At 46.0% G+C, this 26612-nt stretch overlaps 1 protein-coding gene across 2 annotated transcripts in view; it reads right to left on the bottom strand.

The window, feature by feature from the left end:
• Positions 1 to 8698: 8698 nt before the first annotated feature.
• Positions 8699 to 26612, bottom strand: part of LOC119372554 (PC-esterase domain-containing protein 1A) — a 39618-nt gene continuing 21704 nt past the window's right edge. Inside the window, exons 6-8 of one of the 2 annotated variants that reach the window (XM_049419888.1) lie at positions 16779 to 16938; positions 8928 to 9244; positions 8699 to 8749 (exon numbers count right to left, since the gene is read on the bottom strand). In XM_049419888.1, coding sequence (XP_049275845.1) covers positions 8972 to 9244; positions 16779 to 16938 — 433 coding nt within the window. In that variant the 3' untranslated portion in view covers positions 8699 to 8749; positions 8928 to 8971. The other variant, XM_049419889.1, reaches the window with a different exon arrangement.

Genomic DNA, 26612 nt, shown 5'->3' with positions numbered 1-26612 from the left:
GTCGCGAGGCCGTTCGCCTGGCTTCGGGCGTGGCGCGTTGATGGCGCATCCGCGTAGCCCGATCTGTCGGTACTGGCAGTTACGGTACGTGTGGCCAGCTTCTCCGCAATGGTAGCAGAGTGGACGGTGGTCGGGGGCACGCCAGACGTCGGTCTTCCTCGGCGTGTATCTCTGGCCGGCTGGCGGGCGGTATGACGTCGGTGCTGGCGGTAGTGGTGCCTGGCGGCGGAACTGCTGAGACGGCGCGGCGTCTTGACGTGGTCGACGAGGGGGGGGGGGGGGCGTTGCGTCGGGCTGCAGCAGCATGATTCATTGCTTGCAGCTGCAGTGGTGCCGCCTGAGGAACACCCAGTGACTGTTGGATTTCCTCGCGTACAACGTCAGCAATCGACGTCACTTCGGGCTCTGCAAAAGGTGCGAGCTTTCGCAGCTCCTCTCGCGATGGCTCGGATCGTTTCGCGCAGGTCGTTGGAGCCGAGGGCATGAACAGCTGCGCTGTCTTGGAATGCGCGGCGATTGTACTGCCGGGTGCGTATATCGAGCGTCTTCTCGATGGCTGTCGCCTCCAAGAGGAATTCTTGAACGGTCTTGGGTGGGTTCCGCATCAGCCCAGCGAAGAGCTGGTTGGTTGGTTGGTTCCTCAGTACTTTGGCTCAACCCACTGCGGGGGATAGGCCATGAAGCGGACGGTGCTTTGCTTAGGAAACTAATTCACTTCGTGAAGGAAAAAGCTGAAATGAAATGTTTAGCCTTTACATATAAACTCGCAAGATTTAAAGAAGAGAAAAAAGAAAAAAAAACGCCTATATAGAAACAACAACAAGAACAATAAAAATATATATATATATACAGTTGCATATAAGACAATTGAGGCTACACTCAACATTCAATTCTTTTGGATTCTCGTAAAAAATTAGAGACAGCGTTGAAAACGCTCCTGTGGCTAAAACCAAATATGGTTGCCCCAAATGAAAGAATCACCGGAAGTGACAAATTCAAGCCCAACTTCCGCAGGGGTTCTTCTAGTAGTCTTTTTCTTTGTGTTTTAAATCTTCGGCACGTCAAAAAGAAGTGCTCTAGAGATTCCCTCTCATTACAGTGGAGGCATAACGGTGACTGAGCCAGACCCGACCTGTGAAGGTAAAAGTTCAGTGGTGGGACTCGACAGCGTAGCCTTGTAATTTGTATTTCTTCCTTCCTAGATGAACACCATCTGCTCTTCCAAGGAAACTTTAGCTGTGGGAAATCTGATGAAAACAAAGGAGATTTATCGAAGTTATTGGCCGTGGTACGCTTTTCAAATCTCGCTGCTGTGACATACGCTGACGTGGGCAATACAGACAAAATAGGGCCATCATGGGATGATATTGCCAGTGCATCCGCATATTCATTGAGTGCTAGCCCTCTATGGCCTGGTACCCACACTAATCGAACCAGCCGTACATGCCTGGGAATCATCGAATAGAACGTCTGTATGGTACTCGATAAATTAGGTGCACTTAACGCAGAACAGACAGAGAGGCAGTCTGTTAGTACAACCACTGCTGATAGACACTGGGGCAATTTACTCAATGCTAGGACTATTGCCAGCAATTCAGCCTGGTAAATAGGGGTGAAGTCCGGTAACCGAATCGAGAATGACCAGTCTAGAGAGAATGATACAATTCCCACACCTGCCTTCTCTTCACAAACGGACGCATCAGTCGCTATCACAGTCTTAGTTTCTAAAGTGGCCAGATGATCTTCCAAAATGCAATTTAGATATTTATATGGTAAATTTTTCGCGTTCTTGGGATATATATCATCAAATTCAATCCTAATTGTTTCTACAGTGCTGAGTATCTGTACTTCCCAGAAGTGAACTTTTAATGGGTCCAAAAGTCTCTGTGTAAAAATGACCTGGGGGCAACGTAATCTAGACCATTGGTGGTTAAAAAATGAGGCTTGCTGGTTAATGAAGACATACTGTGACCTCCTCTGTGGAGAAGCATAGATTTTTAGGAATGTACGTACTGTTAAAATATGAAATCTTTTGATAAGAGACGGCAGGCGTGATTCTTCGTATAGAATATTGTTTGCAACAAATTTTGGTAGCCCCAGACATAATCGTAATGATTCACGTTCTAACAAAACCAATGGTCGAACTTTATAAGCCGGAGAGCCAGAAAACAAAACGCAGCCGAATTCTAGAATTGGTCGAATGTACATGCAATAAATCATGACGAGCACGTCTCTGCGCAAACCGGCACGTTTATTGCTGAGCCTACGCAGCATCCCTACTGCGCGTGCTCCCTTAGTAGCCATGTTTTCTATATGGGGTCTCCAGTCAAGTTTGTCGGTATAGGTTACTCCTAAATACCTAATTGACTCGACCTGAGGTATCACGGCTTGTCGGTAAAGTAATGAAATTTGCACTGGTACATTTTGTGCGAAAACAACAATTGCACTTTTATTAATATTTAGCGATAAATTAATACCCTCTAGCCACGTTTCCAGGCTATTCATATATTTCTGCAGGGTTTGGTAAAGAGTGTGAATGTCTGCTGACGTAGCGAAAAATGCGATATCATCGGCATACACATACACCTGCACGTTCTGCTGTATGGGAATAGAACATAGTAGAATATTAAATAATAAGGGTGATAACACTGAACCCTGCGGGAGGCCTCTCGTTTGCTTATATTTTGAAGAACTGACACCAGATTGCGAGCAATAAAATTCTCTATCCCTCAAGAAAGCATAGACCCATGCCACAAAGTATTCTGGCAGTCCTAAGTTCTGAAGCGAATTTATCAGTTTCACATGCTCCACACTGTCATAGGCTTTGGTGATATCTAAGGTTACTAAAGCTGAATATTGTTTCTGATATCGAGCAAGCTGTATTCTACTTTCTAGATCAACATGTGCACACCACCTGCTTGACTCCTCGCATGAGAAGGCCAACTTTTTTCTCTTCGGACATGGTAGGGTCTGCGTGGCGGAACGGCCTGGTCATATCTTCCGTGAAGAGCGCCACGTTTTCGTTCGGCATCGGCACGCGGGTCTCGCGCAGAGCCTCAGCAATTTACAGGAATACACACGGTATGCACTGATAGCGACCGTCGATCAACTGACAAGCGGTGAAGCGCATCGGCATTTATGCATGTGCCGTAGAATATTCCAGCGTTATCGCTGGTTGTCGCGCAATCTCTAGAATAAGCTCGAGTGTTCGCGTCTTGCGCGCAATCTTAACAAAATGGTCTACAATAATCGCGAAGCTTCTCGAACAATGAGGCGCGGTTTGCGCTGAGCGTTGCTGACAGTCTTGGTGGGCGAAAACCGAATACAGCAAAAGTGATAATAAGAAACGCACGTGGCAATATAGAACTGTAAATATGTAGAGTAATAACCAATGTTTAAACAGAAAAGCAACGTAGAGTAGACCCTGGAAGCTGTGGCTCAACGTACATTGGTAAAGTAGTAGTAGTAGTATCCTCTACTGCATGGCTCATACCCAATCTGGGGGATTGGCCAAAAAGTCGTCTTACAAAAAAAAAAGTTTTTTTTTTTTAATATTTTGAGTTTGAATGCTGATGCCAATAAAAAGAATAAATAAATAATAGCAATGAATATACAAAAAAAACGTACGCATCAATGTAAGAGTGCAATAACAGTTTTTTAAACATACAGATCAGACACTTTAATCATTGTCCCGCATAGGAATTAGAATAAAAATAATAAGAAGAAGCACAATAATAATGAAAATAATATCAAAACATTTTTTTCTGTTATAATAATACTTACGCAAGCGGAAATTTAAATGGGGGGCCGCTTCTTCGTCATTTGGAGGGCTTCGTTTACTTAGGCGAAGCAAAAGAATATCGCCCCCTTAATATCTCGATCTCTCAATAAGCATTGCTGTATTACCACGACTCATCTTTCCTGCATCAAACTGTAGAATTTAAGTACCCAAAAACAGAAAACATTAATCAGAATCTCTCAGTTGCCATTTTGCATCAATCTTCGGAGTTCTTTTTTTTTTATGTATCGACATACATTATTCAAGACTGTTTACTTATTACTCAAAGCAGCTTTTTTTATTACCCATATATCTGTTTGACGTATGACGAGCCTGTTTCGTATGTTAGTTATGTTACCGTGACTTAAATTCCCCCAGCTCTTTTAAAGGGATACTGAACAAAATTTTCGCCGCCGAGATAAATGGCCCAATTGAAAGATTGGGCGCTGAAATTTGTTGAAACAACCTTCACTTCAGCCAGACTAGCAGAAAATAATGTATTGCATTTTTCGCAAATTGGCGCGTCTAGCGGCCGCGCCACGAACTAGAGAGGAAGTGACGCGAAACTCGGGGGATACTGACTCGCCAACCGTGCTCGCTCTAAAATCGCTTACCAATCGACATCGCAAGCCGCCACCCGCTGCCGCGCGTCTCTCTCAAAACGTGTTCTCACGGCCGGGAAGGTGTTCTTGAGAGAAGAGGTGGAGAAAGAGAAGTGGCAGGGCAAGAGAGAGCGTGCCGGTTGCGCCTGGTTGCCCCCTTCTTGCTGGAGCATTCGACGTCACAGGCGTCGACAAGCGCACTGGCGTGCAGCCGCCGCGCTCTCACAATCCACTAAAAATACGGCCAACTGCTCGAAATTACGTGAAATAAACGCTGTTTATAGGAACAGTCGTGTCGTCCGAGTCGAATGCAAGCGTTTTCGTAGCTTTTTCAAATTTTTGTTCAGTATCCCTTTAAAGGGACCCTGAAACGGTTTTTTGAGGTTTTGTCAGCGTTTAGGCAAGAGCATCCCTAAATCATTGGCACCATAAATTAAGCGACGCACCGTGTACCAAAGCCACTACGGACAATTATATATATACCCTCCTCCTCACCCTGCCTTGCACCCTCAACTCACAGACACGCTGGCATCTCCGGCGATCGCAGCGCTGTCATGAGCGCACTCGACGGTTTGAGCTTCGCCCAGTCATGGCGTCCGATATTGCGCGCCGACAGGTTGCGCGCAATCTCGGAGGCCACGGAGTCGTGACGTCGACGAAGACAACAGCTGGCGTTGTCAAGATGAAACTCTTTATTTGGCCGAACTTGGCCGGGAAATGAAAACTCAAATTACAGCAATACACGCTGTACACTGATAGCGGCGAACTGGGCGTCGGCCGTCGAAAAACTGACAAGCGGTGAAGCGCGTCGGTATTTTACATGTGACGTCGAATATTCCAGCGTTATCGCTGGTTGCCACGCAAACTCTAGAATAAGCTCGAGTGTTAGCGTCTTGCGCGCAATCTTAACAAAACGATCTAAAATAATCGGGAAGCTTCTCGAACAATGAGGCGCGGTTTCGGCTGAGCGTTGCTGACAGTCTTTGTGGGCGAAAACCGAATCCAGCAAAAGTGATTGTTGCGGACGATTGCGGCCGCGCGGCAACAAGCAGGAGGACAAAGAGAAGAAAGAGGACGTAGACACGAGCAGTGGAATAAAGAGAAAGAATGCTTGGTCTAGGGCTCGGATATTCATTACGCGACATTCTTTCTGGTGCCGAAACCCGGAACCAGGGACCTTTATATAATATATAATTTATCTAATAAGAAACGCACGTGGCAATGCGCCCCTCTGAAAAAGCATCGTCCCGATGCTTAACACGGAACACGGGGGGGGGGGGCAATGCATGCAGCAATAAATAACAAGAATAATAAATAACAAGACAGATTGCGGAGACGCTCGGACTGGAAGGCTGGGGAGACGTTAGGCGTCTGGCGCCTAGCGAAAGCTGTGCGCCCTGTTCGGTCGTTCGGTGCTGCTGTGCCACTGTTGCCACATAAAAAAAATGCGGTCTAATGCATTGCGCCGAAACGTCTCGGGCTAAGTTCGCGCGTTCGCTGTGGAGCTGTCCCCGCTGCTACGGGGACAGCTTGTGATGGAGAAGCGTTCTCGCAGTGCGTTGGCACGCGCGGCACTGACTTTATTCAGGCCCCAAATAATGCGTTTCCTAATTATACATATTTATATCATACGAAATATTGATTAAGTCACCGACGCGTACAGGTTGCTACAATTGTAACTATTTTATAGAGTGGGCCTCAGTGCCCTCCATTGCAGTTGCTCGTGTGACCCTATTGCGCGGTTCGTGAGGAGGTAATGCATTTTTATATCGAGCGATTTTTTCACGAATGAAGGGGACTTCTTTATTGTCCTTTTTACCGGGCTTGGCTGGCGGAGGAAAAACGGAACGCGAGACAGCCGGCGAGTCACATCCACTCTTCTTGCGTGCTGCCAGAGTTCGCGTAGGGTAGTTACGAGTAAAGACCAAACCCCATATGCGCCAAAGTGCACGCGACCGCGACAAGCGACGAAACGGGCCGTTCGCGCGATGTATCGCGTGGTCGAAATCGCGCGATCGCTAGGTTTTTTCACATTTGGAAACCGTCGCTCATCACCCGGAAGTCACAACACACCTGAACCGGATGTACATCAGCGACGTACTAAGCACATCAGCTGTACACCAACAAATAACGTAATAATTATGCACGTGCATATAAAAAATACTGCGAGACAACGGTAAACGTTTTACGTACTAACAAGCAACAAATATTTTATTTGCATTGCATTATGGGGTATGCCCATGCAAGCGTGGCGTGCATTTTCACTCAACAGTCGCGTGGCGCCGTCACTAGCTCAGGTGGTGTTACTTCTCTGTTTGTCAGAGTGCAACAGAACAGAGGCAGTGCTTCACCTGCTCCCCTTTTGTTTAAAGTAGCGAATGGAAAAGAAAAACGGTAAAGGGCGGTCGCGAAAAAGGCGCTGTATATGCCTGCTGGAAAACAATTCCCGCTCATTCTCTATATTTCGGGCTCGAGTCGGGCTTTGCGCCGGGCCCGAGCCCGGCCCGATAAAACTCCAAGTAGCCCGAGCCCGGCCCGGGCCCGAGTCGAAAATACGTCGGCCCGCCCGAGCCCGGCCCGCGGGCCCGGTCGGGCTACCCGGAGCCCGCGGTGCACACCTCTAAATTATGAACACCTAACTGTTTATATTAATTGACGGGTTTTGAAGCAACGCTGTTCAGGAGATGAATAGGCAAGCCTGTTGTTTCTGGTGAAACGCATAACCATCTATTTTCTGGAATTTAGTTCTACAAACCATATTTTTCACCATAGAAACTGTCGAAGTGATTATTATTTCAGTGCGTCTGCATATAGGTTATGCAGGATAGATGGTGTTCTTGCTAGAAAGAGTAATTTCGGAACATTCCAGCTAATCAGTCAGCGCAGATGGCGTCTTTGCAGGCAAGCCGCGCGTTACGATGGTATGCCGCAAGCGCACCAGCCTGCTGGTGGAGTTACTAAACTGCGCGATAAGACGAGGACACAAGAAAAATAGAGAACACCACGAGCACATACTGCCCGACTGCTTATTTCTGGTAAACAAGGAACAACTATTTCAATCGGGAACCTGGACTTGTGACCAACCTGTAAATCTCGCATGTGCCGACAAACATAAGACCACTGCTGAATAAGAGTTGCAGTTCGGGATAGCGGCTAACGAACTACACAAATCGTGGGACCAATCTCACTGAGCTTTGCGCATGTGAAGGAACAGAAAAAGCCTGATGTCAAAGGTGCAAGGATGAGGGAGGGCGTAACAGCACTTGAAGAAAACATAAATGATTGAACGATCAACAAATGTAAAGATGAAGATGTCATAAAACCACATGAAAACTAAAAATATGGCATTTAAGTTCACCAAGCCGAACCATAGCTCGAGTGAGCCAGCGGGAAGTGGGCAGAACACGTGCTCCGAATGTTTAGAGGGTTGGTCGCAGCCGACTCGGCGCCAGTGTTCGCTTGTCCCGATATTTTCGCTGCTTCGCAGTAAAAGAACCATTAGCTTGAAGGAAGCGCAACTGGTCCGCCCTGTGTGTACATTTGGAGGGGCCCGGGTAGGTACGAAGAGCCTCCCCGGTGGCGCGCGCCGTTTACGCTTTCGGATATAACAGAGACATATGGGTCACGGATTGTGCGGCGCGGAAGAATTGCTTATGCATTGTTAGCGACCCCTCGGACCAACTTGTGTTCGCGAGTGATGTCGCCACGCCAGGCCAGCTACACTGAAATGGACGCAAGTTGTAAACAAGAGAGCCCTGGGGTACTGCTGTAAGCGTCACACAGTGTTACTCCAATGATGTGTCGGGGAAGGCGGGCTCGAAAAGGGGCGTGTAGACTGAAGGTACCCCGCCTCTTTTTCTGTCATACAATCTGATACACTCATTGGTAGAAATTGAGCGAGGAGATTAAACAATGGTTCCGCCCTACATCGCGAGTGTTTATAAACGAGTGTGTATGTGGATGAAGGGGAGCGCGAACCGGGCATCGGCCGCTGCTGGAGAGTCATGTATGTTGATCCGATCTGATCTATTCTTTTTGCTTTTTATAAACAGTTTTGTTTTGGAAGTTGGCCTCCCTGGTTGCAAGGTGTCTCCGGACGATAAGGAAAAGGCATCCCTAGTAGCGGGAAACGCCTAGCCTCCTACCTATTGTTATAAACCAATATTTGAAACCCTCTATGACAAGACTATTCAGTTACTTCGTTACAACCGATAATTCATTATATCCGTGTTCGTTATATCGAGGTTTGAGTGTATATTGTCTTGAGTGTGCATTTTACAGCTCAGACAATATCCATGGTATAAACACAAATGCAACGCCATGCTTTGTCGGTCATTTATTTATAGCCATAAACATAAACAGTTACATCCTTTGGCAGGCTATTATTGCACCATGTTCCGAAGCATCGCCAGATCCTCAGAAGAACACCCCCCGATGGTCACCTCTTTGTGACAAAAAATCTGGCGTTTGATCCGAACGACTTGGGCAGAAGTCGTCATTCCGACTATGGTCATTTATTTATAGCCATAAACTTAAACAGTTACAACCTTTGGCAGACTATTGCACCACATTCCGAAGCATCACCAGATCCTCAGAAGAACACCCCCCGATGGCCACCTCTTTGCGACGAAAAATCTGGCGTTTGACCTGAACGGCTTGGGCAGAAGTCGTCATTCTGACTACTATGCTCAGGCTGACCTTGGCGACCCCATGGCTCTTGTCCAGAAAGCCATGGGCCTCGCCAACTGTGGTTTCGTCGTGGCCTGCGACAGGGTCGAAACACATTAAAGTATCTGGCCCTCCAATTGCCCCTTTGTGCCTTTGGTCGCTGCGATGGCGGGACCTCTGTGGCATTGTTGATGACCTGCACAGAAGCAAGTGACAAAAGTTGAAGTGCTGTAGGATGACAGGCATGTCCTCATGTTCCAAAGTCGCATCAAGTGCTCAAAACGTAGAGAATACCAAAGGGTTCCAAATTAACTTTATTCACCTCTGGGTTTTGCACCTAAAGTGAATGCACGAGAGTAAATTGCACTGTTGTAAGCAGTGCATATGCGCTTGTGATATGTTGCAGAAAGAAATGCTGAGCTTCGCTGCACGAAAATGAAGCCTCGAAGCTGAGAAGTATATCATAAAAAAAAAGACAGACTTAGTATGATGCCTCAGTTTGAGATTTGCTCACATAGTGCACATTCCAGAAAAAGCTCCTTCGTAGTTCTTAGAACTAGGGCTCAAGCAATAAGGGCATTTTTTTTTTGTTTGGAAGTGTATTATTTCAACAGCAGACTATCAGACCATTCGGTAATTTTGCAATTGTTGGTTAATTGTAAAAAAAATGAAGGCCAACATTTCAATTTTGAATTTTATGCCAAACCACTGCACCTAATGTCAGACTGATGTCTTTGTATTTTCACCAAGCTAAATACCTTCCTTATAATTTGCAACGTTAAGTCTTTCCACGAAAGACAAATTAATTCCTTTATGCTTCTAATATCGAAAGCACCCTCTGCGCTGCCTTCCGGCCCCCTACACCCCGTTGACATACCTACAGATCCAATCTCCCGTGTTGGCCTTGACCTGCTACGCCCTTTTCCTACGTCCACCCCGGGCAATAAATGTGTTGCAGTCGCGACAGATTATGTCACACGCTTCGCCACCACTCGAGCACTGCGAACAAGCTGCTCCACCGATGTCACTTTCTCTTGTACAACGTCATTCTCCATCATGGTACTAGAGCACTGCACCGGCTCGGGCCTACCCGAAAACCCAGGCCTACCCGAAAACACAGGCCCAGCCCGGCCCACGGGCCAGTCCGGGTAAAGTAGTTTTCACGGCAGCCCCGGCCTAAAGCTCCTGGATAACGGTTATGCTCGAGTTTCAGTTAGCGGGCTCTGGTCTTTGCTTAGTTCTTAGGATTAGACAAGTTTAGCGTGAGCGTGATAGTGAAGGTTACGGGAATAGCATCACTGTGCCACAAACGTTCGTTGTGGGCTGCACAATAACGTGCCAAAGCTGTGACTTCGTGGTCACCTAGTGGACGATGAATTCGTAAAAGGGTGAAAAGAAAAAGAACAGAATGTGCTTGCCCGTATACCCGCATGCAGTAATATTACTTTTTTAGTATAATAAAAGCAAGTAAATATGAACCATGCAAAAAAAAAACGGAAATTTATATTTGCAGTTTTGTTTACACCGATCTTTTTATTGGGCCTAGGCATGTTTGAAATGGGAAGCGATCTCAAAAACTCCGCTAATTTATCCTTACCACTCGGTCATCGAAGTTGCCTGAAGGCCAGCAAATCCGCTTAACATAGTCATTTGCAGCGTGCAAAGTGAATCGTTCAACAGCAACACCAACTTCAGTTCGGAGCGGGCATTCGAAACCACCGCCATGTTTTATGTGGACAATGTAAACCACGCAAACATGGTAACACTAAATCTGAAACATATTGCGCGCATGTTAACAGTACGGGTGATATAGCGTACTGCGCATGCACATTTTCGATCCTGCTATTCCACTAAGGATGCTATTCTGCTATGGCAGTTGAACTATAACTGCTCATTGTTCCCCATACGTTGTGCATACATATGTGTTCCACATATTTTATCTCGAATAATTGCTTTTTTTTTCCTGTGGGGCAAGCTATTTCGAAAAGTTTCATGAGGGACAAGTACAGAAGTTATTTTGCATCTTGCATATGGAGCTACTTAATTTATCTGAAACAGAGCTAAAAGAAATAGAACAGGCACTTATATAGTTAACATCTCACTATTATGTGCTTTATTAAATGCATTCGCTATTATTTTATATCCCAACGCAGGGGCCCAATGGTGGTTCGAACCACCCCCCCCCCCTTACGAAATTTTTCAATTTTGCATGTGTATATAGACGCACACATACGAACGCACACACAAACATACATAAAGTATAGGTGAACCCCCCCCCCCTCCCAAAAAAAATTTCTGGCTGCACCCCTGTCCCAACGGGCCTACGACGTGGCGGAGAGGCTAGGCCTATCTGTCCCAACATGGGAGCAGCCCGCTGCATGCTAGTTCACGTCCCGACGGACCTGAATAAAGCCTTTTCCATTTCATTTCAAATGTTATTTTGTAATCGAAGTAATAAATGTAATATAATAAATTTATATCTATAACTTATCTTGAAAGAGCGATCACAAAGCTCCAAAGCAGGACAACGTTCTTGAAAGTTCCTGCAGTCCACTAAAACGAAAGGTCTACGCGGAGTCTCGTTACGTAGAATCACTATAAAGACACATTCTTTTTCCGTGGCTCCGTCACGGCTTCCAGTGGTCATGTGACGCGACATGGACATGCACAGCCTGCTTTGTGTGCCCACGGTGTTAAAAGCCCCTCACCAGGTTTGACAATTTTGAGCTGACGAGCGCAAGGCATGCACTGGGCGTTCACGATTACATCTGCCAAAATTTGCAATGCTACGTGCCGCGTAAATAGGTCAAATTTCAAGCTGAACGCTGCTTGCCCTTCTTCTCGCGGCCGCGCACCCAGAGAATGAGGGGATGACATACACGGTGGAATGGCCCTACGTAGATGGTGGTGCTGTGACGTCGCCAACAGTAGCACGTGACACCGCGATAATTATTTGATATGATATGTAGTTAGTGCAATTTGTTGCTTGAATGGATTAATAAAACTTGAGAGCAATAACAAAACACACAAATGGAGTGTGTGCGTTTTCTTTTTTAACTTTTACTGCGAGTCACAGTGAGATTAGATTCGAGACTAATCTACCTCCGTTTCACACGCGTTCGTGTTCTCGTGCTTTGCGCATCGTGCAGACGCCACCCTTTACAACGAAACTAATTTTCTACCGCGTTCCAGTACTCATTAGGCTCATTTATCCTGCTGCGTCTAACTAGATGTTCATGCGGCACACCGCTGGTCTCGCGTCCGTACAAATGTCACAGCTTTCATGCTCAGTAATCGGTTGAAAGCCAAGTGATCGGCGAGGGCGCATTCGGCATAGCTTGCAGAGATGAAGCACAAAGAACGCCGCCGCAACACCGCTCACGTCTCGGGGGCTCAGGCTGGTTTGGGCCTGATTTGTTCCAGTGGTGGAATTCTGAGAACAGCGGCTGCCGACACCACAATTCGCAAGGCAGATTTCGTGTGCCCCCAGCAGTGTGGCTAGCACAAGCAGTTCAAGAAACTTTAGCGCAGCAGGATATCTGTTGCTACAGTGCATGGCATGCTTGCAGCCCGAATATATCTTGATAATTTGACTTTTCGCATAATATGCGAAGAAATGAACTGCAAGCTATGCCACAAAAAACTTAGACTGTGCATACTAGCCGTGGTGTGATATATGAAAAGAATGCCATGACAAATAGTTTTTTTCTTCCTTTCGGCTGTTTATACATATTTTGAGAAGCACACGTGATGCATGGAGTTCGTTACTATTTTTATCTAGGTTAGCATATTTACAACACAGGTTATAAATTAGTTTTTTTTCCATATTTCTCTCGCTGTGACAAGGTGCTACTATGCTGAAGACAGCTGCTACATATCCAGAGGCGTGCATGATTGGGTTTGTTGGCAGAGCATGCTTTCAATTTCAGTACAGAGCGCAATAAAAACACAGTGAAGAGAGTGTTGTGCTCTCTGTCTCTTCTGTTCGTATTGCACTCCTTGTTGAAAGTGAACTCATGCCGCAAATCACTTTTCTTGCTACAATATCTGCTACCAAATGCTCTTGACGATTCCCATTGTATTTGCAGGAAAAAAAACTCACAGGGTCCTTCATGCCTTTGTCTAAGATGACTCGATGATGAAAGCTATCTTCTTTTTTTTCAGTCGATGTATTGTTCTTCCCCCGCCCCCCTCCGAAAGCTTGCTGGAACTAACGTGGTTTTGCACTGCCTCCAGGATATAATGATAATATCTGGGGCCTAACGTCCGAAAACCTCGATATGATTATGAGGGACGCCGTAGTGGAGGTCTCCGGAAACTTCGACCACCTGGGGTTCTTTAACGTGCACCTAAATCTAAGTACACAAGCCTCAAACATTTTCGCCTCCATCGAAAATGCAGCCGCCGCTGCCTCTAGGATCGGAGGCATTGCAAGCTTTCTACACCTCACCTGGTTTTGCACTGCCTCCGTGATCAGTCCGCCGAACACAGAGGCAGTCCAAGGCAATGATGTCATCATGCGACGTCACGTTATGTGATGCCATGATGATTTTTTTGCATAACTCGTGTTGACACTGCTGACACTGGACACAGACGGTTTATTTTCGTGTTTTATGAGGCATCTAATAGGTAGAGTAGCCTTAATAGGTAGAGTAATCGTTGATCGTACCCAGTATGTCCGGTCAACTGTTGCCAGAGTGAGGTCCTTTTGTACAAGGAATTAGCGCAGATTAACGAATACTTGTTAGCGTAGCATACGGCAACAAAGTCTTGATATTTGCTGCTTAAGACGTCGTGCTGTCGGCTTCATGTTCAGGTAACACCACCCAGATTATTGGTTCTGGCCGGGCGAGGCCGGGTAGGTGAAATTTTTTCTCATGCTTGGGCTAAACCTGGGTCTCACTTTGATTCACCGGGCTGGGTTTGGGCAGGTGAACTTCAACGAGGCCTGGGCCCAGGCCCGGCCAGGGCCGAATATCAAGGCCTGTGCAGTGCTCTACATGGTACTTCCTGTCACATGTCATAGATGACATCGTCTGTACCTGCTCCACTGAGCACAAGCTTACCACAGCTTATCCCCATCCAGCACCTTCGCCAAATGTGATGGAGAGTGAATCGGCAGCCAGACAAGATGGCTGATGAGCCTCACGTGCAAGCACTTCACGCCCACTCGTTGTCTTCATCTTCGGAAAGCACCGCACTGGTTTATGTCCATATTGCACCGTAAGAATACTAATAAAATGCTATGTTGGCCATGCAGACACCACAAAAATCTCCGACATGCTCACAACACGTTGACACAGGCACTTGAAGGAGGAGCCACTACCTGTATCTTCTCGTCACAAAAGTGGTGCTTGGCACATTGGAAATAACCTAATTTGCTAATACAAAGAATACGATCTTTCTCTTCCATCCCTTTAAACAAAGAAATATTGAAACTCGTGGTATCAAGATTTGTACATCCTCAGTGAACATTATGCAAGCCGCGGGTACCTTTGATTCTGCAACCACAACTTGTGGGTGAAAGAAATTTGGGTAAAATGATCACGACATTGTTTACACTGTACACTGTGCTACTTTTAACAATGACAACACCTTCATGGATATACCCAGAGTGTCCTTACGGACTGCTCTCCTTGCCTCTAAAAGGGATCAGATGCAACCTGAAGAGACATTCTTGAGAGACCCCTTTCAACATATATTGATTTCCGCCAACATCTGGCAGCTAGAATTGCTGGACTTGCTAGCATCTGATGCATGGATGTGCTTGATTACATCTTTGTTTTTGGTGTTCCCACTTGCACTATTGTATTGCCACATTACACAGTACCAGAAGAAGCGATAAAAATGGCATGTTTAATTCATGTCACGGGGCCCCCTAGGATTGAAATGGCTTCGCGACATTGCAAGTTGACCATTTGTTGAGAATAATGTCTGGGGTCTCGCGGGCCAAAACCATATGATTACGAGGCTTGTCGTAGTGCAGGGTTCTTGGAATTTTGACCACCTGGGGTTCTTTAATGTGCACCTAAAACTAAGCACACGAGCCTCTAGCATTTCGCCTCCACTGAAATGCAACTGCCACAGTCGGGATCGAGCTCGTGACCTTCCAATCAGTGGCCAAGCACCGCAACGACTGGACCGCCGCAGGACTAAAATTTGTTATAATAAATACAGTAGGCTCTCAATAAACGGAACCTGAAGGGACCAGGAAAATATGTTCCATTCAACAGGAGTTACGTTTACTGAGAGAGGAATAGGGGTTCGGAATACAAGCATGAAACCAATCATAGTAGAAGCAGTTGTTCCATTAAAGCAGCTGTTCCATTAAAGAGATTTCCATTTACTGAGAGTTTACTGTACATGCAACACTTTGCAATGATTATGCATGTTCAATGAACCTCGTAGCCTACTACTCTGGTGGAAACGTGACTACTTCAAAACTGAGGCAAATTAAGAAAGTACAGCTAAAAACACTGCAAGAATGTCTTGAGCAAGAAACATAAACATCAGATAAATGCATTAACTAATTATCATTTGCCTGCAGGTAATTTATGTGCTAACCACCTATTACTGCGGTTAATTGAAGTACAGTAAAAGCTCATTAATTTGACTCGTTAATTCGAAAAATCGGTTAATTCAACGTATCATCTGGTCCCTGTAAACATACGCATCACTCTATGAGACTGGGAGCTCGTTATTTCGGACAGATTTGACCGCAAATCGTAAATCGGACTTTCGGGCCGCTGGCAAGGCTCGAAAACGAAAAAAACAAACAATTCGGAGCAAAAGTGAAGCTCAATCGCAGCATCGCCATAGACATCAATTATCGACTTGGCTTGACTTGAGACTGGTTGAAAGCCTTTCCTTCGTGCGTGGGTTTGGAGGTGCCATTTTGTTGCTTTGTTCCCGTTGGTGTGCCGCATTAATGAACACCGTTTTATTGAGGAACGATTTAGAACGGCTCCTTTAGTTTGATCGATGCTGGTGCTTTTGTGCCGAGTTCTCGTGTGACCGGCACAGTGGCTTTGTTGTACCCGGCTCCAGCGATGCCGCAGTAGCCAAAGTGTCGCCGGACGACGGTGCTGATGACGCGCAGGATTTCGGAAGTGTTATGCCTGATGCAGTGACACTCGATTATATCGGCACTGATGATGGCGTTGCCACTGCCGGCTCACTGACTGATGAGCAAATCGTCAAGGAAGTGATGCATGGCGATGAATCTGAGAACGAAGAGCCTGAAGAGGAGCAGCAACACCATGAGCCACACAGGGCCCCTCGTACTGTGAAGGAAGCCGCGGAGGCCCTCGTCGTCTTTGAAGAACTTTGTTTTGGCACAGCAGACAGCACGTGAGCTGCTGATAACCTTGAAGGGCTCAGAAAAATTGTGTCCACGCGAATTTATGCTCGAAAACAGACACGCATCCGTGATTACTTTGTAAAGTAAAAGTATGTTGAAAAAACTCTTGCATTTATTGTGTTTATTTCGACCATTCGATAATTCAGACATTCGGTTATTACAGACATTTTTTCCGGTCCCTAGAAATCCGAATTAACGAGCTTTTACTGTACAAGCCATCTACCTGCTGAATATTTATGTACGAATTATCATTCACCTAAGGTAAACTTCTGTACAGACCACCATTTCTGGTCAATGAGGGACCGCAGTAATAACAGCAGGACACTATGACCCATGCAATAAAACTGTCAGAGATGCAACTGGAACTTGCCTCCTGCTTGACTTCTTCGTCACATCCAAGGGCTGTGCTGAAGGACAGCTCAGCAGGAAGAAGACTCTGTTCGGCTGCGCTTTCCTCGTCGGTTGTGCATTCCGACCCACGCTTTTCGTCCTGAATGATTTTCTTCTCACTGCCCACTATGAAGGTGTCACTGGATAGAAATGGCAAGCGTGCACAGCAGAAATAAGGACAAAAGAACTGCAGCACATGCCTTTGGAATGGGCCACAACCCCTGCATTGAGTTCAAAACTTATTTCTCTGCCTCAACATAATTTTGTCTGAACACACAGATCAGCGACAGCTTACACCTGCATTAGCTTGTTCAGACTTCATGTCTTATTGCGACAGCATGTAAAGTTACATCTATCATCTATCATACTCCTTACAAACAACCTCTCAGAAGTACAGAAGTACTTTACAAGTTTTTTGCATGTCTGAAAACAAGAATGTAGGTTATCTATGTCACTTCTCCAAAGCTGTTTTTACAGTTACAATGCCAGAATGCCATTTGGTTGGTAACAACTTTATTGTGGTAACAACTTTCACAGAATGCCATCTGTGAAACATTTAGTATTGCTCTTTTCTTGTTAAATTAGACCTCACTTGGGAATTTGAAGTGCATGCATACTTGTAAGGCTTAGCATATTCCACAAATATAATTTCAGATAGCATAGAGGGTTCTGGATGCATGCACGACTTTTTGGAGTTGTTAATGTTTATATTCATTAACCCTTCCTTTTGCCTGTTAGAATGCAATGTGGAGGTGAGACTGCAATAAATTAGAGCTGTCAATTTACCTAATTAGCAAAAATAAGTGCAATCATTGGCGAGGACAGGAATGTTGAAAGATAGCATGTATGGGAGGTTACTTTACAGATCAGGAACAATAAAAACCACACAAAGAAACCTGCAGAATGTTGCTTCACGAAATGAAGTATTACAGTCATACCCAGTAATAAAATGTGACTTATAGGAATCAATAAAAAGGTTAGCGACATTTTACTCTGAACACAGGCAACGAGCAAGAAAACTGGTGCTATCCCTTGTGCACTGCCTGTAGAACTTCTCTTTACGTTAACCAGGATGGCTTTGACCCACTTCATGAAGGGCATTCGACACGTGGGGCATTTACCGTATTTACTCGAATCTAAGCCGATGTTTTTTTCTAAAAAGCGATGTGCGAAAGTGGCGGGGGGGGGGGGGGTCGGCTTAGATTCGAGTACCATGATTAAGTTTTTTTTTTTCTGGCTCTATGAATCTCGGGGGTCGGCCTACAATCGAGGGCGGCCTAGATTCGAGTAAATACGGTATGCTTGTGCGTAAAAGGAGTTGACCCACTAACTTATCTTGTGAAATCACATGTTCGGGGTGACTGAATGAGATGTGTTGGTGTTCACTTTTGCAAACAGACAGCATGGTAGATAATTAGTATGTGAATGTTTTCTCCATCTAAAAGCACTGTTCTTCTTGGCTCACAAGCAACTCCTTCGCGATGCATCGTCCCTTTGTCTTCCTCCTTCTTCACCATGCCTCTGGGCAGTGCTGCTTGTAAGGCCACATTCCAAGAGAGATTTGACAAATTTGGCATTTACATTTGCATTGTAGCGAAGCATTCCTACTCAGTAATGGGTCATCCTCTGAGCGCCTTCTAGTGGGTCGTCCTCTTCTCTGAGAGCACGCCGCTCGTGCAGAGAGTCGGCCCCGCTTTGACTGTGGCCGTCGCCGAGTGCCCGCTAATAAATGTCTTGACAGCATGTAAAAGTGGTTGACTCACTACCCCTTGACCCAAGCATTGTGGAATCAAATGTTTGGCTTCAGCGAATGCGATGAAATAAAAAACTAGATCTTCGCCGCATAGAAAAAGGCTTGAATTTTATCTTCGAAATGCCCTTTTGTCAAGATGAAATCTTATTGCGACAGACACTCCAGGTGCATTTTTGCTGTCGCTGTAAGGTTCCACAAAGTCCAAGGGCAATAACATCGCCCCAGGTGTCGTATGTCCTCTGTGTGAGTGAAAGCGTGTGCAGGCAGCTCAAATGCGGTTCAATCAGAGGGGATAAGCAGTGGCCGACTCCCACCGCGCAAGGCCCTTAGGGAGGGTCTCGAAAGGGGAGCCTCGTGGCTGCAGAAGGAACTGTGTACTGAGTGACAGGGCGTGGTCGCATGTACCCTATCTTGACAAATCAGTGGACGGCTCATACATTTGTACATGCGCTGTTCTTAGCGCCGAGTGTGCATGGAAGAGAACACAAAGGTGCTGTCTATGTAAGCCACATAATTAGCAAGTTACTAACGATGAATGGCGTGATATGGCACATTTTTTTTATTGCGATAGCAATTATATGGACAGTCTCGGCTGGTTTTTGTCCGTCCCCGTCGCCGCCGCCGTCATGCACCGTATATGTATAAGTATGTATATATATATAAAAGCCCCAAAGAAAAATAATTCAGAAAAATGCTTCCGAAGAGCGGAATCGAACCAGGGACCTCTCGCTCCTCAGTGCATGACCGTAATCGCTACGCCACGAAACGCAGATCCTCCAGGCAACTAACGGTGAGCGTTATATACACACCATTTACCGCTGGCCAGACTCAAGAGGCGGCAGGCGCTTATAAGCGTTTCTTCATTAACAGCGAGATGGCGCGATGTGTGCACTGGGCGTTGGGTGCTGGGCGCGCTTTGAAGGTCATCGCCCCACACCTGCGAACGCCGATGCTCTGCGCCCTATGAGGCGTGGTCGCCTTCGTGCGTTTATCTCAAGGAAAGAAGGGGGGCAGGCAGGGGGTTGTATGTCTTGTGCTTTCCCCTCGATGTCCGCGCTGAAGTCACAGAACGTACGAAGGTCACTTCGCTTGCTGCAGCGGCCGCGTTTGCGAAAGGAGCGCGCTGTTCAGACAGAAATAAGTAACAACTACGACATTTAGCTCACGCTCGTTTTGTGTGTACCTGTGCGTTTGTTTCGTGCGCCCTGCTTTATGTTTCAGCAGTGTGCTTCAAGTATCAAGCTATGACGCATGATAATTCGCGCTCGTCCTGTGTGCGTTCTTTTCGTGCGTCCTTTTCGAGCGACGCACTGGCAATTTCGAGCTGCTTTCCGTTCTTCGCGTTACATTCCAATTTGTTGCTATCGCATTCATTGCTTTGCCGTTGCGGCGAAACTGTGACTTTTTTCGATTCCCCATAAGTGTCATTACGCTTTTTTACAGTGCTCTTTTTTTTTACCAATAATTATGTATTGCTGGTTTAGGGCATAACAACAAATTAAAATAACAAGCTTGCAGTGTCTCAAAAGTGTGTGGTTCGTTTAATATGTATGGCTCCATGCCTCTCTTACACTGGCGACCTTTTTATAAATTACAGCATTGTACAGTCGAACCCACTTATAACGATCCCACATATAACGATCTATCGGTTATAACGACCATATTTGGGTGCACTTACGATTTTCCTATGCTAACCATTGAAGCTGCGTCCAGATATAGCAAACATTTTTCAAAGCCTCCTACTTTTACAACGAACACTTCAGACACGGTCGCGGTAAAAATATGGTGCATACGAAGCGGAAAAAAGTTAAAATATGCCTTCTAAAGCGTGACAGGGGCGCGCGCTCGCGTGTGCCCCGCTCCAGTTTACTTGCGACTAAGATACCCAGATCGGCGAGCACCGCACGCAGATTTCGGACGCTGCGAGCGAGGTCGCACACTTTTCAGGCGTTTCTTCAGTGGTAGAATGGCAGTGGGGAAAAAAAAATAGTAGGCATCATGAAGCCTTGCGGTCAGCTTTCGCACAGTAACCTTTCCTGACGCCGTTCTCTGCAGCTACGACCGCCTGCGATGAACCAAACAATGCCTTGGAACGCAAGAAGGCATAAATGCAATTGAAGTGATAACCGCGATAACTTTCCATCGCAAAAAGGTTCACTGCGTCCCTAAACTCGTCGACGCCACAATGTGCCGCGAAAAGTCGTCCGTCTTTCCGGTAACGGCAGAGACCGGTCGATCGGTGATAACGATTTCCGCGCAATTGCGTCGATGCCTTCGCGGATAAGCATCAGAAAAGAGCAAAGGCGAGGTGGCGGCCGTCGATGAACGTGCCATTATGCCTTATAGCAGACAACCTTATCACAGTCATCTGTAGATATCTGCTCGGCTGCGCGTGTGGCGTACTACTCCGTACACTGCGGATTGACGGCGGTACGAGCGCGCCATGCTTAGCCATGCTGCCGTTCGCAAGTTCGCCGCCGGCGCGTCGTGCGAGACCGCTTTAAAGTGCACGTCGCTTTGTAGAAACGAAATTAGCTCGCTGTTGTTGAGCGGCGCGGGCACCGAGAAACGCCGATGTACTGACAGCGAGCGTATACTGCGTGTTTGACTAGGTGTCAACTCAAGTGCGCCGCGCATCGCAATCGACATGGAGGGCCGCGAGAGCATCGCGGAGACGTAGAGTGCGCGTTGCTTGGAAAATACTTGTTTTCGCCGCGTTGAACGAAGAGGCTAGTCGCCGCACCCGTGCACGGTCCGGAGTGAAGCAAGCACGAAGAACGTACAAACGCGCGCATACGGCATACAGCAAGCGGCCCGGCAGGGACTCCGCGACCCGAGTAGGCGACGCGCTGCACGCAACTAGCCTGGGATGATCGGCTCCACGTCGCGGTACCGTGCTTCGGTGAAACGGTGTCGGCTCATTGCAAAGGCGGTTAATTCACTCGTGAGCACGCAGCGGGCGTCGCTTCATGACGCGAAAAGGCTTAGCTTGTCATCGAAGGGGTTGTTAGCACTTTAACAAAAGTGCACAAAAAAAAACGGCTTGGCCGCTAAGCGCACGTTTTTAAGGGCGAGTCCATATACAACGAACTACTGATATAACGACCACTTTTCGCGACACTTTCGAGTTCGTTATAAACGGGTTCGACTGTACTAGTAAATTCCATCTGTAATTTTAGCTTACCGTATACACACGTGTAAAGGCCACACTTTTTCTCCACGATTTTGATGGGGTGCGGCCCTTCCACGGAAGTGTGAAATTTTTGTTCAAAGCAAAAAATTCAAATTGGGACCCTAGCACTCACGAGCTCAAAAGGAAAGGGCCTTTTAGGAGGTATTTGCCACAAGGGCAATTAGAACCCCGGATGTGCTGGTGAAAGGAAGTGCAAAAAAGCTCTTCTGGATGAATGCGTTCCCGCCGTTCACATGCTCTTCCACGGATGCGAAGCACGAAAAATTTGATATCCCATATCGCTATTGCTAATATTCCCAGATTTCATTCTGTGATGTCCAGAAACAGAAGTGACAAGACATTTTAGCGGCATGCGTGTAGTTATTAGTGAACAATGTTTTTATTGCGTGTGATGCGTGTGATGCATGTGATGCGTGTGATGCATGTGATGCATGTGATGCATCACATGCATCAATGCAACAATGCGTGTGATGCATGAAACGAGCTATCGGCAGCGTTGCTGGAACAGAAGACGTCCGCCGATTAATTGCCATCACAATTTCACGCTACCGATTGGCCTAGACGACGCGAGCCTCTGCAGACAGCACGTTTTGCCTTCAAGCCGACTTGCACAACAGAAGCTGCAATGGCACCGTGCATGACATAGTGGCTTACTCAGAACGTGCGCGAGTGCTGTTTATTCAATGGAGTAATTCTTGGTCCCCCCAAGACCAAGCTGCACGTTTTGAAGCACCGGCGGTGCGATTGCTGGTTATAGATGCCCCCAAACCTCAGACTTTGGCGCAGTTTGGTGCAATTTCTGTCGATATTATCCCGATGGCCCAGTAAATCCAATTTGGCGCAGTTGGCGCAGGAGTGGAATCACTGCGATCCTATAGGGATTGCATTAAATGCTGGCATCCAAAAAACGAAACAATACCACTCGCTGAAGGTGGGTGGCCAGCAGAGCTCATGGGCACAAAGTCCCCTTTGGAAGTTGAATTTCATGCAGTGGACAACCTGCACTTGGAACTAGAGCACTGCACGGGCCCAGGCCGGCCCGAAAGCCCGGGCCCGACCCGGCCCGCGGGCCGGGCCAGGCCAGGTAAGGGATTGTTGGATCGGGCCCGGGCCGGGCTCGGGCCCGTGATCTTCGGGCTCGGGTCGGGCTCGGGCCTCAGCCAGGCCCGTATTAGGCCCGGGTCTGATACGTATCTGTATAATTGCGTGTGTACGTTGTTTGGCTTTGTTTTTGTTGTTTTGTGGGGTTTAACTTTCCGAAGTGACCCAGGCTATATGAGACGCCGTCGTTGAGGTCTCCGGGTAATTTAAACCACCTGGAGTGCATTGGCGTGCACAGAAATTGCACAGTACAAGACGTCTACAATTTTGCTCCATCGGTATGCTACACGTAATTTCAAGAAACGCCTAATATAAGTTTCCTTTATTATAGTGAGTGAAAGACGTTCTTGGGTACCGTGTAAGGAAATGGTAAAGTGCCTAGATTAGTGTATATAAGATGTGTTCACTTCGGCGCTCTAATAGACCGTTGTTTTGGAAGCCCTTAGTCCGGTCTTGCTTTAAGGCGTAACATTTTCAAAGATCGAAGGCGGTCACACGAAGACGACGAGAAAGCCACCTTTAGGGAACAGCGAGGACGGTGGCTCGCTCGCTAACGGGTGTACCTCGCTTTGACAGATCTATGGCACTGCGGTGGCGGTGACTCGGGGAAGAAGGGTGGGACAAAGAACCTTCTTGTTTTGAACACGAAAACGTAGTGTACGTTGGGTGCAGTTTCCTGCCGAGGAGTCAACACGACAGCTTTAATTTATGTAACGCTGCCCAGCCTGGTGTATTCCTCCCAGAAGCAGCTAGAGCACGTTTTTTTTCTTAGCATTGTGCAATAGATGAAGTTTGCAGGAGACTTGCTACTTTTACTCAACAGCCCTATATATATAGCTCGTATGCAGTTGATGTAGACTCAAACTAAAAATGTCTGTCATGTTTATTTGTCCCACTTTATGGAGGTATTTTGTAGTCGTTCTTTGAAGTGCAAAAATAAGATTGCGTGGTTAGCACTGCGTGCGTACATGAAACAGCGAGCTATGACTCCAATTATATTTTATATTGCCCTGCAATTATTTCGCAAGAGTGTTACGGGCGTAATTAACCGAAAGTATACACAGTACCAGTGAAAGTCGTGACACTGAAAGACGTTCCTTAAACAATCTCTAGATAATATCTGGTGTGCGGCAGGTATCTTCACAATCACCGAAGGTTGGACAGTGTCTCCTTTATGCTCAACGTATAAGTAGCTGAAACGGGCCGGGCCCAAACCGGGTACGGGCCACATTTAAGAACACCAGGCCGGGCTCGGGCGGGCCGGAACATGGCGTTTTCGGGCCGGGCCGGGCCCGGGCCGAAAAAATCGGCCCGTGCAGTGCTCTACTTGGAACTAACAACCTATTGCAAATGCTGCTCGTGAAATTGAACAAGCCACTTGCAAATGCTGATCCCAAAACTTCTGATTGCAAATCTTTAAATGCTGCCAAAGCCTTTCTTGTTGTTCGAAGCATATTGCTTGCCTTACGTTTCAGTGAACTTAACACTGATGAGGAATGTTTTGTTGTGTTTGTTGCTTACTTTTTAACAACAGCCAGTGAATAACGGCTAGTAAATCTTTAAAGCTTCCTTTATATCTTCCAAAATGTAAGTGGTGAACTCTAGACCACTCCTTTTTCTGATTGATAGCCCATAACCATTTACCTCTCCTCTGTTCAATGAGATATAAAGAAAACACCTCTTGCACTTTATCAAGAAAAGTGTGGGTGCCTTGTTAATGCACGAAAAGCTGGAGAAACTGATTGCTGACAAAGTGTTTTCAAAGTGCCTGATCGGTCAAGCGTTAAAATATTGCCGAAAAATACAAAGCATGCCCTTTATATTCAATGAACCCAACCTCACTCAACCACAGTGTTCTTCGAACATGTGTGCATGTTTGTGTCCGTGTGTGCATAATACCGTTAGGTCGGCTGTCTTCTCTCTCCAGAACATGACATTAAAAATCTCACCGCTGCATATACATATATAATAAACAACAGCAGTAAACTATTGACACATATTTAACATCGCAAGCTCAATTTTATTTTAGTGAGAGTTACAGTTCTTTCAAAAGGCATGTTCTGCATGTTCTGTAAAACTTGCATGATGCTCTGGAGAGCTCACAGACATTTCTTACAAAAGACTCAATCAATCCACACATTTCCAGCACTGATTACACATATGACCTGCTCTTTTTTTTTTCTTTTTTTCTTAAATGCAGATCAAGTGCCTCAGTTAATTAACAAAGGAGACATGGGACCTACCGTGAGCCTCATGGAATGCATGAAAACAGGGAGAAAAAGTAAATTACTTGCAAAATGAACAATTACATGCCCACTCTCAGCAAATCTATACCTGGCGTGGCACAAAGTCATGAATATACAATGAGAGATGCAGCTAATAACAGCAGTACAATGCTTACGAGCACCTATCTTTTATTGAAAGGCTGCAATTGCTGCTGTCTTCACTGTGTCTACCCATCAGGCACCCGTATTTTCTCAGTATGTCAATCTTCGACACATAGAGTCCTTTCAGAACAGAGCGAAACCTTTCCAAGCAGTCCTTAAAATGCTCTTGGAAAACAATGCAATGCTGATAATGAATAATTAAGAGGCACAGTTCAAACTTGCAAGCATACACTTTAATTTTGCCCCAATTTCCTGCAAATATAAAATAGCTGCCATTTTGGTTACACCAAGGTAGCCGGAAAGCTTTGTAATCATTTCATATAATGCTTTTTAAAGGGACAAAAATGTAGGTACAGTTATTTAAAATTTGATTAACTAGGAGTGTGCGAATAGTGAATTTTGAAACTGAATCGAATACGAATTGAATAGTGATGACACCGAATGGAACACGAATACTAATCGAATACTCTTTGAATAGTTTTCGAATAGCAAGACAACCATTTTCAAAACAGTCTTAGAACTCAAGAAAGGAAAACTGACAACCACTTATTTGCAGTACGAAACCACAACTAAATCCAAACAGATTTCTCAGATAGAAAGCTTCGTAGTTGCTGGAAGAAGGGCTAAGAACACTTCCACCAGCTTGGGGGATTCTGCAGAACTACTTTGTAATTATTTAATAAGTCTTATAACTCCACAACATTTTATTTGAACCAAGTATTCACAAACTTTCACCAAAGAACATTACGGTTAAAAATAACCGACTCAAAATATCACAACTATTAAAACTGAGGTAAGCTGGTAGACAGCAACGACCAGGGCCTTCGAAATATTTTGTGCCTGTAGGTTGAAAGAAAAGCGGTGGCTACGATAATCAAGGTGATACAAGGTCACCTCCTTTTATAAAAAACTGAGACGTAATGACTAAACAATTTTGAAGCGAACACCACGAATACAGCTAAAGATGTTATGAAACAGATAAGCCTGTCATCACAACATGGGCCTCGGCATCGGAAGAATGTAAACAATGTTGAAAGCTGAAGAGCAATTTACGCAAACACAACACTTGCACCTTTTATTCCTGAAGCTGAATGCAGTCATAGTCCCCACCTTCATTTAATACTAGATAAGTACAGCAACTGATAATTGCGATGCAGCTGCAGCACAGTGAAAACTAGGCAAGAGTGGAATTTTCAGAAAAATTGCCTTCATCTGGTAATAAATATAGTGTCGGTAGTCTCATAAATGCTTGAGCTGCATGCGCATTGGTAATTTGGTGATTAAAAGAACAAAAATTACCGTTAGCTGTTCCAAAGTTTCGTTGTTTTGGGGTTCTCCCATCGGTGCTCATTGTTCGATTCGTTATTCAAAATTTCTGAA

This window comes from Rhipicephalus sanguineus, chromosome 10 (assembly GCF_013339695.2).
Source record: "Rhipicephalus sanguineus isolate Rsan-2018 chromosome 10, BIME_Rsan_1.4, whole genome shotgun sequence".
Classification (NCBI taxonomy): domain Eukaryota; kingdom Metazoa; phylum Arthropoda; class Arachnida; order Ixodida; family Ixodidae; genus Rhipicephalus; species Rhipicephalus sanguineus.
Note: the sequence above shows the minus strand (reverse complement) of the source record. Positions and strands in the feature narration are given on the sequence as shown.